The sequence below is a fragment of the Harpia harpyja genome, chromosome 12, assembly GCF_026419915.1.
Source record: "Harpia harpyja isolate bHarHar1 chromosome 12, bHarHar1 primary haplotype, whole genome shotgun sequence".
NCBI lineage: Eukaryota > Metazoa > Chordata > Aves > Accipitriformes > Accipitridae > Harpia > Harpia harpyja.
The window spans coordinates 43,564,390-43,583,908 of NC_068951.1; the positions used below are offsets into that span (position 1 = coordinate 43,564,390).

Below are 19,519 nucleotides of genomic sequence, written 5' to 3' on the forward strand. Positions count from 1 at the left end.
TGGATTCCCATGTCTCCATTACTGCAGCTAATGCACAGCCGTGCGCCCTGGGAGTCAGGCAATATACGTACGGCTCATCCCCTTACACAAAATCCTTCGGGCAAAGGAGTGTTTCCTTGTAAGATGGATGCACAGCAGGTTTGTAATACCCTTGCCCAAAGACAGCCAGAGGAAAGTATTTCTATGAATTGCTATAAATACTAATTTGTAGAAAACCCTGGTCTTCAGAAGCAACTTTTTATCCTTTTGTTTTATAGCACAGGAATTAAAAATCAAAATGCTCCCTGTGTAGATGAATTACCACCTCATTCTAGCTCCAGTAACTGCTTCCATTACCCTCAAAGGAGATGCTGTTGTTATTTTTAGAAGGAATCTACAAAAACAAAAACGAAAAAGACGTTGGCAAATAAAATGAAGTTGGCAACTGCTGATCTATGAAAGCACTGAGGCAATATTGCTACTTGGTTACACGCACAGCACCCATAAATCATTCTCCACATCTGACCTCTTTCTGGACACTTTTCAGCTGTTGCTGATGATCCTTTTTTGGGTACTTTTCCCAAAACGCCCATGTGGTTCTTTGTTCAGAACTTTACGATGATTAAAATGACCACTCAGTCCTGGTAACTTAAAACAAATATTGCAGCTAGCACAATGCTTCCCATACACAGGAAACAGCTGGATAAATGGATGCTGAAATGGATTTCCATAAAAGCCATTGATTCATGAAAACTGGTGTTCAGTGAGCGGGGTCAGGTTCGGGTCCGGAGGAGCTTCCTCTGCCGGAGACAGACTCCACCGCCCCGACCCCCGCTCTGCGTATCGGTACCCGAACGCCCACCCTCAGCATCACGTGCGGTTTTAGCAGAATAGCAGGAATTTACAAAATACAGCATCGGGGGTATGTTTCATCTACATTTTCTGCTGCCAATTAAGTGCTTCTCAGGTGACCTGGACATGGAAAAAAAGTTATCTCATAAGTCAAGAGAGGGCAACCCACGTGTTATTAATGCTTTCGGTGGTTTGATTTCTCAGGGACCTGTACATTGACAAGGACTTTTGGGCAGGACAGAGAGCATGACCATCCCCATCAGCAAAGGAAAACCTGCTGCACTTGCAGTGGATCTTAAGGCTCCTCTCTTCGTGCCTCTGTGACCACCACATTTCTTCAAGGACTCTTTAGCCAGAGTTCAAAGCGGGTACTTGCCAGCTGGGCATTATTCATTGTAGTAAAGCGGTGGTAGGCCAGAATAAATCACTTTCCATGTCACATAAATTGGGAGATGGAAAATACCATTTAGGTCATACGGTTCATCAGCTCCTGCCAGTACAGGGCTGCTCCTGACAGTACATTTTCCATAGCTTTTTTCCTGTCCACTTTGAATGACTCAAGCACAGGGGCTCTGCTGCTCCCCCAGAGATCTTCCATGGCTAACACAACTCCACGTGAGGACATTTTCCTCTGTATTGCACTGAAACTTTCCTTTGCTAAATGTCATCCCATTACTCCCATCGTGGACCACCCTGAATTATTCCACCCTTTCGCCGATGTTTACCACCCTCAGTTTTTATTCTGTGCCTGTCACCATAGTGTCTGAGTTCCTCTGATCTGCAGATACATCCCACCGTCGATAAAAGAAGGCACTGGGGTGCCTGGTGCTTGGAGAGGTGGCCACAAAGACCTCTTGGGCAAACCGTCTTCAGTCTGTGCCTCATGCAGACAAACCCAGACAACCTCTAAATTAACGAACTAAAGCAACCAGCGTTGTATGGCTGTTGTAGAAGAGTTCAAACACTTGATACCCACCTAAATTTAGCAGAAAGAAAATCAGTAGCCTGAACTGCTGTAAATGATGAGGAAACCGAGGGAGTGGTCTTCATCACAGTTAGAAGTCTGGTGGCACTCGTGGGACATGTTTTCTGGTTGTAGGTAAATTAAGTGAAGATGTCACCACCCATAACCTACTTCCAGTTACCCATGGCAGCCTGATCCAACGCGCACTGCGGTTACAGGGTTGAGCGGGGTCCGAGTGAGTCTGAAAAAGTGCTGAGAGCAGAACTGATAATCTGTGCCTTGGAGAAATGATCAGCATTTGTTCATTAGCCTCTGCACGGTGGGATGAGAGACATTACAGCTCTCTGCTACAGTCACCTGTAGCACAGGGAGGCGAGAAGCCACGGCTACAAAAGCCCCATCACACCATCCTGCCACCTCCTAAAAGTTAATGAGAATAATTCTTCTGCAGCCTGCTTTAAAAAAAAGTTAGCAATTATCTGTGATCTTTTGGCAAGAAACGCCACCGGTATTTTTCTGCAAAGCTGCAACTCCTTGACCGCAGTCAGGGAAAAAGCTGCGGGGCTGCATCGTGGCAGGCGGTGCAGGGCTGAGCGAGGACTGCAGAGCCTGAAGAAGCCAGAAATACCCACCGGCCTCACATACCTTATAAATTCAATTATTTCCCATTATCCCTCGTCAAACAACCCCACGGAATGGAGTGACTCTGGCATTAAAACCCACCCTGGAGTCGGCGGCAGATGGATGCCAGCCCCAGCAGCATGTGTGCATGTGTGAAAAAGGAAAAAAAACCAGGCAACGCCAGCAAAAGACACAAGCTTCCCAGTTTCACTACTCAGCCACAGATAACCTGGAGTCCTTCACCTCGCAGATCCTCTTATCTCACTCTGGGTACGCGCGTGACCAAACTGACCTGCTGTGGCCATTTCACCACCTGGGATTCGTTTTGCTCAGCTGACACCAGAGACAGACACCCACATACAGAAGCGTAGCCATCGCTGCAGTCGGCAACGCGACTACAACAACTTTTCCATGTTGGCAGCAGATTGCTGGTGGAACCTCCAGCCCACCCCACGCATCGCCTGCTGGCCCCAGGGCTGGGACACGGGAACTGCGGATCAAATGGGGCGACGGGAGTGCTCAGACCTTCCCAGCTCCCAGCAAACAGTGCGCTCTGGCTTAATTTCTTCCTCACTGAGGACACAGATGACTAGTGACGTGCATGCCCATTCGTTCACGGCACCAACGAAGACGTTGGGCAGAACACACGGGACAAGGCACCTCTCTTTCTGTGAACTGACAGGACGCTGCCACCGAGATTGGAGTTCCTCGGTGATGCTCACGTTTTCCAAAGCTTTGTTTCAGGGTCTCCTCAGTGTACGGCAGCTGTTGTTGCATTCAGCCCTTCATTCCCGATTTGCAAGTTTACTTTTTTTAGGAAAAAAAAAAGAACACGTAGGCAGCTGTATTGCCACAGGCTAACCTCGCACGAAACCGTGCCTGCGGTCCCACCAGCCAGGGTTCAGCCAGCCGGCGACAGACGTAGCGAGGATTTCCCTCCTGACTCAGTGACGGGCAGGGGAGAACACCGAACTCCAAAAACCCGGCTCAAGCCTCCATCTCACACCCACAGGAGGAGGGCAGAGGCTCGGGTGTCAGGATCCGGGCCACCCCTGCCCGCTGCCTTGGCCGGTGCTCCTCGCTCGTGCCTGGACAAAAAGTCAGCTGGACCTGCCAGGGGCCATACGGGTCTGTTACTGGGATGGAGCCTCTCAGCTTTCATACCAACAACGGCTGTTTCAAACCCAAATAACTGCTGATTGCCTCCTGCCACGACTCTGCAGAAGGGCACAATACATGCAGCCAGGCTTTCCTTACCCTGCACACCGGCCAAACCAAACTAAAAGTCGAGCCATTTTTTTGTTTCACTTTTTTATTTATTTGTGTATATCACATGGTGTTAACAGAAGACAAAAAAGAAAGGAGATTATAGACCCTTCTCTTCAGGAGTGTGTATGCCTGCCAGCCTGGCCCTGCCCTTCACCAACAACCCAGGATGCCTGGGGACGGGGCACTTGCACTGACCAGGAATATTAACGTGATGCTGGGACATACCCAGCTATCAGTAATTACCCAGGAGGTGCCCCAACCGAGGAGAAAACCCGAGAAAGTGCTAGCTAGGGAGAGCCAAGCTGGAGAGCGACCGGGGCCGTTCCAGCACGGACTCAGCACCTGGCTGGCATTGCCAAATCAGCAGTCTCCCTGTTGGCATCCCAGTCCAGGCAGATCTGGCACCGGCATCTTCCACGTTACGTACATTTCCCATTGAAACAAGACTTGGTTGTATTTTGTAAACAGCTAGCAGCTTTTATACAGGCAAAATATTTCTACTGTTGCCCCTTGCTGGCTGTGTCTCTCAGAAGAGTGACTGATGATGGAGCGAAGCGGGTCTTGGCACATTTCTGTTTAGTTATAAAACACATATCTAAGGTCCTGCTTTCTGCAGTGGGAATCAAAAGTGGTAGGAGTAATTTCTTTGATTATATTTCCAAGCAACACTCTACCCCAATGGCTCCAACTTTTCTTATTTTTTTCTATAAAGAACTTATTATTTCCTAGATCAACCACAAAAAAGAATGCCAGGACTGCTAAAAGTGGGAGAAGGGGCCAACATAGTTCCATGGCTCTACTTGCTCTTGTCCCCCCCCGAGAGACTCCGAGAGCAGGTGGCCTGGGTCAGCTTACGAAGAAGGACAAATTTAGCCATTTCCGTGTGCAAAAATGCAGAACCGAGACTCTGTAGTTTCAGTGCATGTTGCTTGATTGTACAGGCAACAAATGGGGCAGGTACAGGACAGACACCCAGTTTTTAAAAATCAGGCTCCAAGAAATACTATTTTGCACATGAAATCCATTGCTAAAGGTAATAGTTAGATAATAATTAACTAATGCCAATTGCAGCGACTTTGGAAATGACTGCTAACCGAGCAGCCTAAAGTCACCAAACTGCCAGCGACAAGGTCAAATACGACAGTGAACCACCGAAGTAAACTGAAGAACACAGGTATCTCCAGATTACTCTTCTGCTTTATTATAGCAAAAAGCACTTCTTCGAGTCCTTGCATTTACACAGAGGCAGTGAAGGGCCTGGTAAGTGATGAGTTCTCCCCCTCCTGAGACGTGCAGAGGATTAATTTCACTAGCACTCTGCTAACGACTACTCAGGGATGCTTGGCTGAAGTGAGCAGGGATGAAGCCCTTAGAGAAATGCCTTCAAGGTACCGACTGCTGACCTGGTGGAGCGTGACGGGCTCGTCCCCGCGTGGCGTGATTCCCCGAGAGCACGCCGGTTCCTGCGGTGGGCTGATGCAGATTCCCACCTGCGCAGGGACGAGCGCGTCCCGTCAGCCATCAGCCCAGCACAGGGTCCCCCCACCCGCGGCTCGAGAAAGAAACCTGGAATAAAGCGGCTTCTACAGGCATTCCTGCCGAGCAAGGTCAGCCCGAGCCCTTGGCTGGGTCTCCTCTTCAGACTCTTAAAATCGTTGGGCTGCGTTGGCAAAATACCGTCCCGTTATAAAGGAGACATCATTTCTTGTCAGACCCCCTCACCCCCTGCAGATGTGGCCTCGTGAGCAGTAACGCTGCAAAGCAAAGCTTCGTGCTGAGGTCTTGCTTGAGGAGACCTACCCGTGGCTGGGTCAGGACGTCAGGTTTCGTCTTAAATGATAATTAAGACCAGCCCTTTCCAAGCTGGTCACTAACCTCAAAGTTCCCTTTGAAACCCACGACTCCTCGGAGCACACCTCACATCACCAGGGCTTTTCACCACGTCTACATTTAAAGTTGCCAGGGATGTTTGTTAGCATGGCACCCTGGCTAAATTCCAGCCCAAGCAAGAAGAATCACAAAGCGCAGTACTAATACCCCATTTATTCCCATTCTTGGTTTGGTTTTGTTTTTATAATGGGTATGAAAAAGCGCTGGACCTCACGGTGGCTGCATGTTTGTGTCTGTGCCCAGAGCAAGCTCCTTCCACACCAGACCTGAAGGGACCTCTTACAAACGTACGCCCGCCATGCCTTCTGGCCTAGCCGCTCAATTATCTTCTTTTGTACTTTGTCCAAAAGTTGTTTGCATCATTAAAGACCTTTTACACACTGCTGACTGCAGCTGGCTTGCTTCGTGTGCACAGCAATCAACAACTTCTTATTTATACCGAACTGTTCTTTAACTTTTACATCAATGAATTCAGAAGCTTTGAAGCATTTCCAGCAGTAGCCGGCGTACACCGGAGCATCGGCATGAGGGCACGAGCCTGGGCTTTTAGCATCGAGTCGCACAAGGTATCGCGTTCCTGCCCTGGGAGGGTTTAAGATTTCCACAGATAAGAAAACGAAAAGTTAAACTTTCCGGGTTTGCTGAAGTGAAATCCTGTATGGTTTGACTTTCAGTTTGAACTCCAGCTTCTTTCATTTTTTCCCCATAATTAAGTCAGTCAGTCACTAATTGAATTCTGTATTTTTTCCAAACGGAATAAAATATAAATTGAAAATAAAAATTTAACATTCAGTAGTGTCAAAACAGGATATTCTATCAACTTGAAAAACATTAAATGTCTTTTTGGAAATATGAGGCTCCCAAAACGAAACCATTCCCTGTAAATTTGTGGGTTTGAGGAACTGGCAAAAACAGGTTTTATAGGCTAAAACAGCTCTGTGTCATCACTTGTGTGTTCCTGACATTTAGAAACCAATTGATTTTTAGAAGATATAAAAATCTACACAGCTTTCAGAGCAGCCAGCATCACTCCACACCCTATTAAATGAACAAGCGCAGGTAACAGGAGAGTATGGGTGCATGCTGGCACCTGCAGCGTGATTCAGGACTGCTCTTTTATTCTCTGGTACATTAGGTTATGACTCACACAAAAAGATAATAGTTCAATCTGATTTTTGAAGAGGCTCAGACCGGAGACAGTGACATTTTTCTGATGCAATTAGGCAGGCTTCACGACTGAAATGGCTTCTGCATTAGCACATCCATTTTGTTCCTAATTTTGCTTAGTGTGTGACAGCGAATAGAGGATAAATAAAAAAAAAAAACCTTAGTAGATTATCTGTTTATTCATGACCTGTGGCAATGGGGATATGCTGACATTTCACAAGCAGACAAACCGTTGCGTAGGGATGACAACAAACCGCCTTCGTTTCTCCCCACGTGCCGTATTTCAGAGCTGCCCTGCACACAGCTCAGCGCCGCATTTCGAAATGTCACTTGCCGTGGCCTGCGGTACAACAAGGCGAATACACAGCAGTTCCGTGGTGCGACGGGCCAGCAGTGTAAAACCTATAATTTATGGACCGCGCGGAGGGTGGTCACGTACAAACCCCCAGGGACAAGGCAAAGAACGAAGGCAATGTGCCCAGTGCACTCAATCCGCACCCTCGTAACACGCGAGCCTGAAAATGACATAATTTTGCTAGCCTGCCGGGCCTTTCTGCTCCACTTTGAGTTCTCGTGTGTTTGCACGGAGCGATGTCCCCACGGCTGCAGGCACAGCCCCGCACGTGGCCGGGGGGGAAGGTGGTGGGGGCTCGTCCCACCGCAGCACGATGCTCCCTCCAAGCTCTTCTCCAGCTCAGCCTTGCCTCCCTGCCTCAGCTCCCACCTGCCCCCCCCAATTCTGCTTTAATTCTTCAAAACCCTTGTTGTGCCAAGCCCCGAGAAGTTTGTTGCTGCAGAGCAAACCCTCCCTGCCACGGAGCCCAGCAGCCGCGAGTCACTTTTTGGACACAGCAACTTAACATCGAGAAGCTCTTTAAAGCATTCTTCAGAGAGATGTGAAACTGCCTTTGTACCAAAGGAATCGCTGAAGCCTACTTCAGCGGAGGACGAGAGCCGTGGAGCACACGAAAAGGGCTTTCCGTCTCACAAAAGGTACAGGGATAAGGTATAATACGCATTGTAGACAATTTTTATCTTAATACTTTTTAAAAGCAGAATTTTTTAAAAGTTCTAAATGTTCTCTTGTGGACTTTTCCGTGGGAAGCACACTGTGAAGGACTGTCCATTTAAACTGGCGTAAAGCAAATCGTAACAGGCTGGTGTGATTGACGTTACCCAGTTAACCTCAAGGTAACACGGACTTGCTTTTGCCAGCGAAGCGCTGATGGAATTGTGCTTGGTTTTGCCGCACGGTTATAATGCAATGGGATCCACTTGGGTAGAACAGACGGTATTACTCTGGTAGGCTGCTCGGAGATGGTCCTTTGGCTTACTGGGAAGAAATACAGTCACATCCTGGCGCTGACCTTAATTCACCACTCATTCGAGGCTCCAGATGGAAAACTGCAAGGAGGGAATGTTTGTTGCGCGGTTGTTTCAGAAGACAGAGGGTATCTCTGGAGAGACAAGCAAAAATAATCTGCGGGAACTGGCCACGCTTGCTTGGAAGAATTTTTTTCATTATCTGGGAACAGTTCACAGTGCAATGCCAGATGCTCATATTTTCCATCACACAAATTATATTTCCGGTGTTAAAATCGCCTCGACATTAATCTTTTGCAGTACCCTTTTTATTATCCTATCAAAACTAATTTTGTACTATGCTTTGAGGATGAAAAAAACCCACATAAGTGCTAAGCATGTTTGGTTACATTGTTTCACACCATTACAGTTGCATATAGAGTTTATTCTTTCTTCAGTAGACTACACTTAACCCCCTATAACAATTAAAGACAAAATCGATTTTCATTATGTAAATAAGTCCCTGTTTTAGATAACTAAAAATAAAGACATGTGGGTTTTGTCTTAGAAAGGAAATTTCCCCAGTTTCATTCTTCTGCTCTTTCTTTCGCATTAAAAATGTACAGTGCTTCTGCAGCATACTGCAGGCTTTAAGGGAAACTAGTTATAAAACAGCAGGAGCCAAATCAAGAATTTAAAGCAAAGAATATCTCACAGCACAACTGTGTCTTTAAATGAAAAGAGTCTTTTTTTTTTTTTCCTGATTAATACATTTTAATGATATATGGCATTGGGTCTGGCTCCAGTTTCTATTTTCATACACTTTTAATGCTGCTAAGATACTACGACGCTTTTTTTTCTGAAGTCTAATGTCTTCCTTCGTGGAAAAACTCCATATGCAAGCCACAAGCTGGGATCCCAGATCATACACACCAACTCAGTTAAAGATCTATTTATCATTTTTAATACATGAGGCACATCACTGCTTTATTTTGTAATATCCTATTAGGAATAAAAGTTTGATACATATGGCAAGCACTTATGGCTATGATACATATGGCAAGCAAGAATTTAATCTCCTGTCAAAAGAGCGGCAAGGAGCTCCATGTCACCAGACCCGGATTTGATTCTTTCTGTACTGTTATCTGCGGAGAAGGCAGAAATTTTTGGCAACTTCCAGTGGAAAAGCAATGACCCATAATAAGGCATAGACCGACTGCTTTAAATTTGATTGCCGCTCCAGCGAGTGAACGGGGACAGGGAGTGTGTCTGGGGGAAGCCCAGGCTCTCCTGCCCGAGCTTCCCGCGGGCTGGATCTGAGCCATTTCTCGTCCAACAGCCATCGGTTTGCATTCATGACGTGCTTGAAATGACATGCCTGGCTCTTGCTGTACGCACCGCGGGCTCTGACGCTCATCCACGCTTGAGTTTTAGTTAGGTTTGGCTTTCCCGAGGCAGCCCATGGAGTCTACGTGCTGGGTCCTTCCAGTGCTGCCCAAGATCTCCCTGACCTGCCGCGGGTCCCAGTCTCCTGAGAGTCCAGGCTACGTGTGGGTACTCGTTGAGTCTTTCCTCTTAGTTTCTGCTCCTCTTTCAGAGCGAACCAGCAAGTTCCTTCTGAGATGCAGCCGAGGCACGGCTCTGAGCACAGCTTGCGCCGAGGACCGTCCCCAGCAGAGCTCCCGTCCTGCGGGATGCTCCCTGTTCAAACTTTCCCCCTCTGGACCACATTGGCCACGTCCATCGGGTTTTATCTCCTGGGATGCAAGCCTTTCGCAGCAAAGCCGTACTGCGGTTCTCTAAAAATTGCTCGCTCCTGCTATGGCAACCAAGCATCACCGTGGATGCACACTGCTTGGGTAAGGCCCGTGAGAAGCAGCTCCGTCTTCCGCTTCTCCCGTTTGCACCTTCTCCAGGGATGTGAGCAGAGCAAAGGCCTGGCCTGAGGCTGGGGAGCTCTCCCCGGTGAACACAGACTGGCGATCTGGGACAGCAGCCTCAAAGGAGCATTCAGAAAGCACATCCAGGAGTTTGAGGCATCCCAGAAGGACTCTGCTGCCGCTTTGCGTGCCAGAAACGCTGCGATGGCTCCACTTGCCCTGTCCCACCTTGGCTTTGGATAGTGCCCTGTACCTCCCCTTCCATCACACGCAGATATACGCACTTTCCCCATCAATAACGATGGGTTTGCACTCGAAAAGAGACAGCTGGCCAAACAACAAGTGGCGTTCGATGCTCACACGAAGCCCTCTCTAAAGCATCAGACCTATATTACTGACTCTTATTTTTCATGCCCAGAGGAACCAGGCTTGGTGGGGTGGGCAGGCTGGAGAGGGCAAGCACCGGCAGCGCCCGCAACGTCCAGCTCAGCATCGCCAGGGCCGGGCAGGGGACCGATCCGGCCACGGTCTCCCTTTCCCATCCACAGCCCCACGAGCGTGACGGCAGTTCCCTCGCAGCTCGAAGCCAGGCACTTCTGCTTCCTCCCAATAACGCCGCGCTCAACCGTTGCACGTAGACGCTCTCCAACTAAGAGTAAGACACTAAGTATTTGAAGCTTCTCTGGAAGTGAAGGCTAGTGGATAAAAATACATGGATAAATTTGGTAGTAACGCAGCAAGTTGGTGCATCGGATATCCCGGTTTGCAAACTGGCAGCGGGATTAATACTCTACGGAAAGATTTAGGACTGTACAAGCTACTATTCTTGACCAGGCAACAATATCAGCTCTGTCGCGGAAGAAACAGAAGGCTTTGCATTAGGACAGAACAAGACAACCCGTTGCCACGGGATGTTTTCTTATAACCTTGAGGAGTGAATGGATGGCTTACTGCCTACAGCCAGCGGGTCAGGAGCCCACAGAGGCAGATTTGTTTCAAGCTTGGAGATTTTTTTAGTATTCCCTTGTGCCATGAGTCCTAGAGTGCAAGGTCCAGCACACGAAAAACCCATTTGTAAATGACACTGCTTCTACAAGACGTATTGCCTCCAGGAAGTTTTATTTCCTGAAAATGTGGTGATATAATTAGGTGTCTACATTCTCCACTGTACTTTCTGCTGGTGCGTTTCATCCCATTACGAGAAATACTCTGTAAACTTTCCTTGACTATGTAAAATTACTTTAATTGTTTTTAAAAGCTGGTAAAAAAGGTTTCCTGACATTTATATATTTTGCTTATTGCTTAGCAGCAGGAGTTCTGGGTTTCTGTGAGGGAGGGGAAATAAGGGAAATATTTGTTCTTGACCTGGTTTGGATCCATGATTTATACACTCCCTCATGCTAGAAATGTTATTTCTGTGACTGCTCTCATTATTTTACGTGCTATTCCTCCCTTTACGATTTATGAACACGCACTCACTCTTTACTACTGCTGATGTTACAGGACAAAAACACCGAAGCAGTGGACAAGAGCCCAGATTTTAAATCTGACCTGTTTGCATGGCCCCAGCAGCACAAGGGGAGGAACGGCTGCTACAACACGGAATTAGGGATACTCTCTTACCGTAGGTAAGAATTAGAGGGGGACAGGCTGCTTTCCGCATCCGTGCTCCGGCTTTGCTTTGTGCACAGAGCCCTTACTGCGCGGTGGTGATCTCCAGCCAGCAGAACGGTCCACAGGTAAACGTCCCACCTTTTCTTTGATATAAACATTCCAATATTAAACTCCAGATTACAACACCAGCTACCACAGGGTTCACTGTGACGCCTGTTCCATAGCTATACAAGGGCATAAAATTATGTAATAGCATTTACTGCATTTACATTATTTAAAAATTCTCATAAGACCGTAAAATACAACTGAAGTTCATCTAAAAATTTTATGAAAAAATCTACATAACAGAGCTCTGGAGCTCATCATTTTAAGAACTGCCTCAATGAAAATCTATTACTTCAGCACAGGAAGACTGTGGGTGGACAGTGGAATAACAATTTTCAAGCTTGAAGAAGTCAGGACTTTTCCTAAACAAAACAAAACAAAAAAATAAAATCAGAATCACCACTGACTAGAGAAGGGGACCATCCGGCCATACTCCAAACTACCTTTTGGGAGTGCTCCCCATCCCTTCTTTCTGCATTTGCAGAATTGCTGAAAAACAAATTTCCTGAGGCTTGCATTTCAGTAGAATTGCATTAACATCTTTGACATTTCCAATTTTCAACATCTTTAAGAAAAATACGAGCAACTTCAGCACGTCCCAGAGACAGTTCCCACTGTTTCCCAGGTATCTTGGTTGGGCTTAAGACTCACTGTTGCCATTGGCCAATTAAACAGTCAATCGGTATCGAGCATAAATCCCATTTTAGTAAACTGGGCAAGCCCCCACTGAGCATGGGGAGGACAGAGCCATCAGGACATGCTTGGGTTGGGAGCTACAGCCACGCTCTTCTGCATCGGGGAAGGCAAGCCGGCCTCATTCCCAGCAGGCAGCGAGCCTCCTGTTGAGCCAAAGCTGAGGAAAGCTGAAAGGTGAATTTTCGGGCTCAGACCTCCACCAACCTGAGTCTACACTCTCCTGGGGACGTTATTGGTCTTCGGTTCTAACGCACCCCAACCTGCTGATTTTTGTTAACAGTTTCTCTGAGGTCAGTGCGTAGAAGACCGTCAAGTTCAGGTCCGTGCAGTCTGCCAGCTGACTGCAGAGTGCGTACGCTATTGCTATACAGCAGCAGCTACCAGAGTAATTGCTGTAATTCTGATTTCTTGTTGCTTTTGGAATTTGTGAATAGAGGATTTTTGAGCTTTTGGATAAACTCTGCTACCACTGAAGTCAGGTAAGGCTTACCGCTGGTTTCAGTGGGAACAGAAGCTGATTAAGACAAAGTGTGTTTTCAAATCTAGCTCCAGAGGCTAAATCTACAATGGTCATTTCTTCCACTGATATTATTGAATAAAATGCATTCCCTGCCATGCCATCGGACTCAGCAAAGCTTTTCTAATTTTCTCCAGCATTGAAGACATTGCTCTCATTTTGTCACATACAGGACTACCTCATCACTCAGAAATAATGAGAAGGTCAAGGTTCATGGTGCGATTATAAATGTATTTGGGTTTACAAGTAAAGTGGCCTGTGAAGAAGCAACTCCATGACTCCGAGTGAAGAGCAAGCCCAGTCCCAAAACTGAAACAGGAGCAAGCAATTCCAGTCGTCCAGTTCTTCATATGCACGCTCCGAGTCTGCAAAATGCTCCCCTCTAACTTACCTCCTGTGAAGTTTCCGTCCAAGTCAGAGCTGATGGTCTCAGAAGATGCATGGTGGTCTTCCAAGAGAGTGACTCCCGGGACACTGGGGGCACCAGCAGGTCCGAGCCCCCCCGTGCCAGGGGCTCCCATGGGCCCAGGAGCTCAGCTTCAAGCTCCTGCCCTGGCCCCAGCCCTCACCCGAGCTGGATCTACGTGGTAGATCTACCTTCTGCATGGTGTGGTAGGTCTACCTTCTACGTGGTAGGTCTACCTCTGCCCAAGGGACTCGCCAGGCTGACCTGGGCCTGCTTCATCGCCTCTCCTGGTCTGATGACCACCGGGCTGTCACCAGAACCAGTGACTATCACCAGACTGGCCCTGTTTGGGCTTATCTGGCCAAAACGCTTGAGTATCTGGTGACGCAGTAAGCAAAATCTCAGACTGTGTCTGCGTTGCCCATTGCTGTTTCACTTATCCCAGCCAGTGCTCCGCACCGACAAACTGCCCCAACAGCAGAGCTGCCTTGTTCGAAGAGCAGCTACTTCTGCAGTGTCTGCACGCTAACAATGACAACCGAGACTTGTCTGGGCTTTTCATGCCCCAAAACAAACCACAGCTCCATGCGTCAAGCAGCAAATAAAAATATTGATCCTCCTGTGTAACAATTTTACAGAGAACACCAGCATGTCTACTTTGAAGATAAAAACTATGCTTGACAAAAAGACACTTTTCCGATGAAATTCAAGAGGCAACCATCTTTTGGACAAAATATATTAAGTCTTCAACTCCTTGTTAATTAGCACAGCTTGAAGACTTGCACACAGAGGAAGCTATGTCCCTACCAATGGCTAGTCTACTGAGCACACAGATTTGCCACATTTTCATGCTGAGTGATATATACTCCACAACTAGCGAGTCTCACTGACCTAAGCATAAATATTTGCAAATATAACACTACTCAATTAAATCATTGCAAAAATCTGATTCTAACCGAACAAATCACATTTTTACATGAGAAACGAGCAATTACGTTACATGGGAGAACACACAAAATAGGTAAAGTCCAATAAAGTGGTTAGGGAAAACAGTATTTGAAACTGGCAGCTATTTTAATTACAGATATTGAACATGTGCTCCTCTTGGAGAGACAATATTTTTTCTTTTTTACTTTTCTAATCTTGAAATGTTGATAGCATTTAATCACATTGATACGCAATGGTCAAAGAAACATTATTGCATCAAAAATCTATAAAACTTAAAATTAAGTTACAGTTGTAGAAATGCATGAATTGCATTGGCTAAGATTTGACCCTAGGGGTCCACAAGTAAATGGTCATTTGATGCACTGGAATGGTTTCTCATGTGCTATGCATGCGTACGTAGCTGTCAGAGCTGACTCAGTTGTCGTCTTATAACTGCAGCAATCCTGCTCCTGGGCTCATTCAGCGAAGCCGCCCTTCCTCTTGGAGGATGCGGTGGGGTTAGAGCCGGCAAGCCCACGCTGCCGCTGCTGTTACGCTTACTGGAGGTGGGTGCCTTAGCAGCTCTTGAAATACCAAACTGTCTGGAGAGATTGATTTCCTTCCCAGCGCCGGGGCTCGTGCGGCTTTTCTGTCCGTAATCAGCGAGCAGGGCAGCAGAGGAGGTTAGGCTGCCCTGAGTCAGGGAACACGGTGATAACGGGAAGTTTCCACTGAGCTTTTTTAGTTCCAGTACTTGTTCCCTGGCCTGAGTCAAAGCTGCAGTCAGCTCATAGCGTTCCTCACACTCTCTGCGCACCGTTTCCTGGAGAAGAGTGTTCTGCAAACAGAAACAAACACTGGCTTTACAAAATGCCGTTGGTCAAAAAGCGTGCCTATTAAACTCCTCAGGCTTAAGGCAGGGTGGCTGGAGGGTACTGATGCCTACAAACCCTTCAATACTTCCCTGTGCTTTGGTGTCTCTGAAAGTCACTCAAAGGACATACATCACCATTCACACACCCTTCACTCCCTCAGGAGACAGTGGAAAACATGAGGTAAGTCATCAGGAGTTACTTCTGATCTCCTGCCCATCCTCTAACTAGGGGGAAACTGGGAATGCTGCTCTTGGAAAGGAAAAAGCAATGGACAGAGGTTGAGTATTACTGCGCCACTTCATTATGATAAGTGTTCAAGAAGTTCTCCTCCTCTGTAGTATAAATAATTGTGCACTGATTTTTTTTGTGATGGAATTCCTTATTGATTACTATTTCCCAAATAATTGGGATAAATGATTTCCAGCCTAGTGGTTTTCACGACCTTCGCACTGTGATTTCTGATAGCTAAATGGTAAGTGACTGGTACTGGGCCTTGAGCAGACAACTGAAACTGTTTCCGTATTACAGAAGTCCCCAAGTCGGTATATTATGTAGAACTTATTTGTGATGCTAATTTTCCTGGCTCCCAGCTGAAACAAAAAGTAAAAAAACCACAACGGACAACATCACTAAATTGATTCATAGAAGTCAGAACTACTGAAAGTACTAAAACAAGCAGAAAATATCCACTTTTTTGTTCTTCTAAGCAAGCAATTGTTGCTGACACCAGGAGGTCCATGAGAATGGAAGGGAAGCAACCACCAAGGCAGTCTCCAACACAGAGAGCAATTCAGTCAAATAGAGAACAACACCCTCAGTCGTGCACAACCACATTGCCCGGACACAAACTTTTCTGTGTAATCCTCTCCAGCGCTAAGAGTATGAGCTGTATGCCGGGTCAGGTCACGTATCACCCTGAAGTGAGGACAAACATTTGTATTTGAAATTCCGTATGTGATTATGACAGTGGGTGTATAACAGGGAAGAAAATGTGTAAGAAAGATAATCTCAATAGCACTTTTTCGACATTTTGAAGAGCAAATACCGGTGTCAGTAAACTCAGAGCACAGAAGTGTGTTCCCACTAAAGCGGAAGGTGGTAAGCTCTGTTTAGCCAAGAAGAGCTTACTAAAAATATTACATTTTTACACATGTGTTCCCATCAAAACTTCAAAAATGATGGAGAAATGAAAAGTCCTTTGTTGATCAATTTTTTTATATTTTAAAATTTTACTTTGGTCAAAGCACCTGTAGCAGATGTAGAGTGGAAACACAGAAGTTCTGCTCGGGCTATCTAACCTCAGTGCCAACTGCAAGTGAAGGAGCTGTTGGAGAAGGAACATAACTACATGCAGAGGTGGAAGTGGGAGAGACGTAAACATTCAAAATAACTTACTCTTTGAATACCTAACTCTGCAGACAACTTAATGAAAGAAAGTTAGATGTTACTTTCCCTGCCACTCAGACGGTCACCGTTAGTCCATGAAGTTATTTGGAAAGTGTTACCGGCAAATCTGAGGAAGCATCCTGATGCGAAGTTTATATTAAAACCAGTTTCAATTTTCAACTGCTCTTATCCCTCCTTTTCCTAATATAATTGTATTAGAGGAGGAACTCTGCTTCAGAGTGGGGAAAACTAAGCACATAAGCAGAGCTGGCAGAATCTCATGATTGAGGATAACAGTGTGTTCCTTACCCTGCTGAAGTTCCTGACAAATACTTGAAGAGTGCGTGTATTTCCAAGAGCCTTTTCCATAGGTACAGGACAGAACAACTGCCAACGTCATTCTAATTTCACTAACACAGTGTTTCTGAACCTTTTTCAAGGGAGAAATAAATATCAACCCAAGCCCTAATTCATTTTGAAGAGTTTCATTTCCACTGTTTACCAATTTTTTCTGCCACTTAATTACTTTGGACATTCCAGTCTAATCTTATCTACAGTCCCTGACTTCACTGCTTTCACATTTCTCATAGAGCAGTACAGCGCTCTTTCCTCCCTTCCCATTATATTCCAAACATTCAGCAAATGCTTGTGCTAAGAATATCCATCAGTCAAATATCTCTTCACATTTGATTAATTTTTGTGCCTTCCTGTGTTACAGAAAGTGGCTTTACTGGTGGGAGGTGGGCTACATCCCCATTAGCACGGCAGGATGCACACACGTACTCCCACGTTAAAAGATGCAATCTCTGCCCCAGAAGCCATTCAGAACAGGACTGTGTCCACTCTCATTCCTATTGATAGCATGAAGTTTTTTTTCTTACAAATGATTTCCAAAATAAGTAAGATTACTGGGAGGATCACTGCTGTCAGGTTCAAAGAATGAGAAATGTCCATGTCTTCTACTTTAAAAACATGAGGAATGCTTTATTGTTTACTCATGTTTATGTAGCATGATGTGAGGCTAGAGCCTAGGAAACAAAGGTCTTGCAGGACCTGAAAAATTTATATTTTTTAAAAATAAAACACTAGTTTAAGTGCTTGCTGAATTAAAAATTTCACATATTTTGTGGTACATTGTATTTATGAAATTATGATGGACTTGTTTTATAAATATTTTCATTTCAATGGCTTTTAAACCAGTACATAACAGGGTCTGAAATATAGATGCTTTGAATGATTTTAGAAATCACATGTCTCTAAGTAAAAATAGCAGGGCATTTCCTCAGTCATGTTCCTACCTCCTCTTGAACTTGACTCAAATTGTGAATCAGCTGTGTCCTCTCCTGGGTTAATTTTTCCAGTTCATCTGACTTGTGTTTAATTTCTTTCCTCATATTATCCAGAAATGATTCATTATTGTTCTTTTCCAGCGTCAGCTGAAATTCAAGTTCGGTAATTAGTCTTTTAAGGCTCTGAATTTCTTTTTCCTTATCTTCATCTTTCTCTGCAAGTTTGATCTGGGCATCTTGTAGCTTCTTTTCCAGAATTTCTGTCTCCTTCCTTAAGCTATTGGTGGCACTGGATATTAATCCTGGTATCTGCATTAGAGGAGACAAAAACTGCATTAGTCTACGTTCAGTGGATATTGTTAGGTAGGTAGAATTAAGTATCAGACAAAAGTTGACTTCAGGAAAAAAAAAAACAAACATCCTCAGAGACAAAAAAAAAAAAAAGCTTTGACTTTACATAATACCCTCAAAGGATATCAGAGCTGTAAATTAATCAAAAGTCACTCAGAACAGAGAGATTAATTCGTATGTCCAAGATAAAACAAAGAAATAGAGGTAAAAATGGAAAAACTTAACTTCTTTACAGCAAGCTAGTATTTCTTCAGGGTTTTAAAATCATAGTCAAATATCTGTAAAGTGAACTAAGCCAAACTGTTATTTTCAGCTCTTCAAAACACTGTGTAACGTAACAAATTTTAAATAACAATGTAATTTCATCAAATTTCTTTGATTTTTCCAGAATTCTCAAGAAATGCATCAAACCTTTTGAAAACTAAGGTTATAGGTACAGTTTTCAATTTCTATATAAAATTTCAAAAACCATACATCTGGGTAGCTGGGAAGAGCCAACTGCATGTGATGCAACCACCAATATAGACAAGAAAGCAGTTAACTGGCCACTGGACCTTAGCCCATCCATGCTGAACTAATTTGGGAAGGGAGAAAACAGTGCAGATGGTTTTGTGACAACCTGTCATAGTCTGAAACAGTCCAAAGCTTTTAAAAAATGATGATGTCAGTTTAAAAATAATTAACAGCTACAGTCAATGGACATAGATGAACTCTGGGCAGAGAAAATGTGAGTAAAGGAAGAACTTCCACACCATTTAACTAAGTGGAATAATTACTTATTAACCCGTTCCATAAAAAAAAATAGTAATAATTGAAACATATGCTAAGACTGGGAAAAAAAAAATATTGTATCATCTAGATACAGGACTACACATAAAGAAGGTTTTACTCCTTCACATACTGTTTCTCCGAAGTTTACATTATCTACTGCCACAAAACTTTTCTCAAGTGTTACACACCTTCTTCTGGAGCTCTTCGTGATCTCTCTGATATTTTGTGATTAATTCCTGCTGTTTTTGTCTTTCAATGTCTAGTTCCACCCTCGCTTCTTCCTTGACTTTAAGAATCGCTTCTTTGTGTCGTGCTTCACCTTTAGCCAGATCAATTTCCATCTAGGGAACAAGTGTTTTTTCACAATATGTAGCAACTCACCTTAAAATATTTTTCACATTCCACACTGCCATAAATGAAGTGATGTGAAATTTGGCAGACTGAAATTTTGGGCGCTGGACAAACACATCCGCATGATTGCAACCACTGGAGCCTGGCGAGGGAAAGCTCCCGCTTCCCGCTGGCTCACGGCGGCACGGACGGCTCCTGCTCCGCAGAGCATCAGCGCTGACTCCCAGCCGGCAGCCCCAGGAAGATGTCTTACAAGCCCCGAGGTGTCTCAAGTGGTGCTAGATGCCTAAATTTAGGCAGCTGAACT

The 19,519-nt window shown here is 45.3% G+C and overlaps 1 protein-coding gene across 2 annotated transcripts in view; it reads right to left on the reverse strand.

Annotated features, from left to right (window-relative positions):
- Positions 1-13,852: 13,852 nt before the first annotated feature.
- The window catches only part of LEKR1 (leucine, glutamate and lysine rich 1), a 64,345-nt gene continuing 58,678 nt past the window's right edge, over positions 13,853-19,519 (reverse strand). Inside the window, exons 11-13 of one of the 2 annotated variants that reach the window (XM_052803879.1) lie at positions 19,050-19,202; positions 17,749-18,048; positions 13,853-15,027 (exon numbers count right to left, since the gene is read on the reverse strand). In XM_052803879.1, the coding sequence (XP_052659839.1) occupies positions 14,614-15,027; positions 17,749-18,048; positions 19,050-19,202 (867 nt within the window). In that variant the 3' untranslated portion in view covers positions 13,853-14,613. The remainder of the gene's footprint in view (positions 15,028-17,748; positions 18,049-19,049; positions 19,203-19,519) is intronic. The other variant, XM_052803880.1, reaches the window with a different exon arrangement.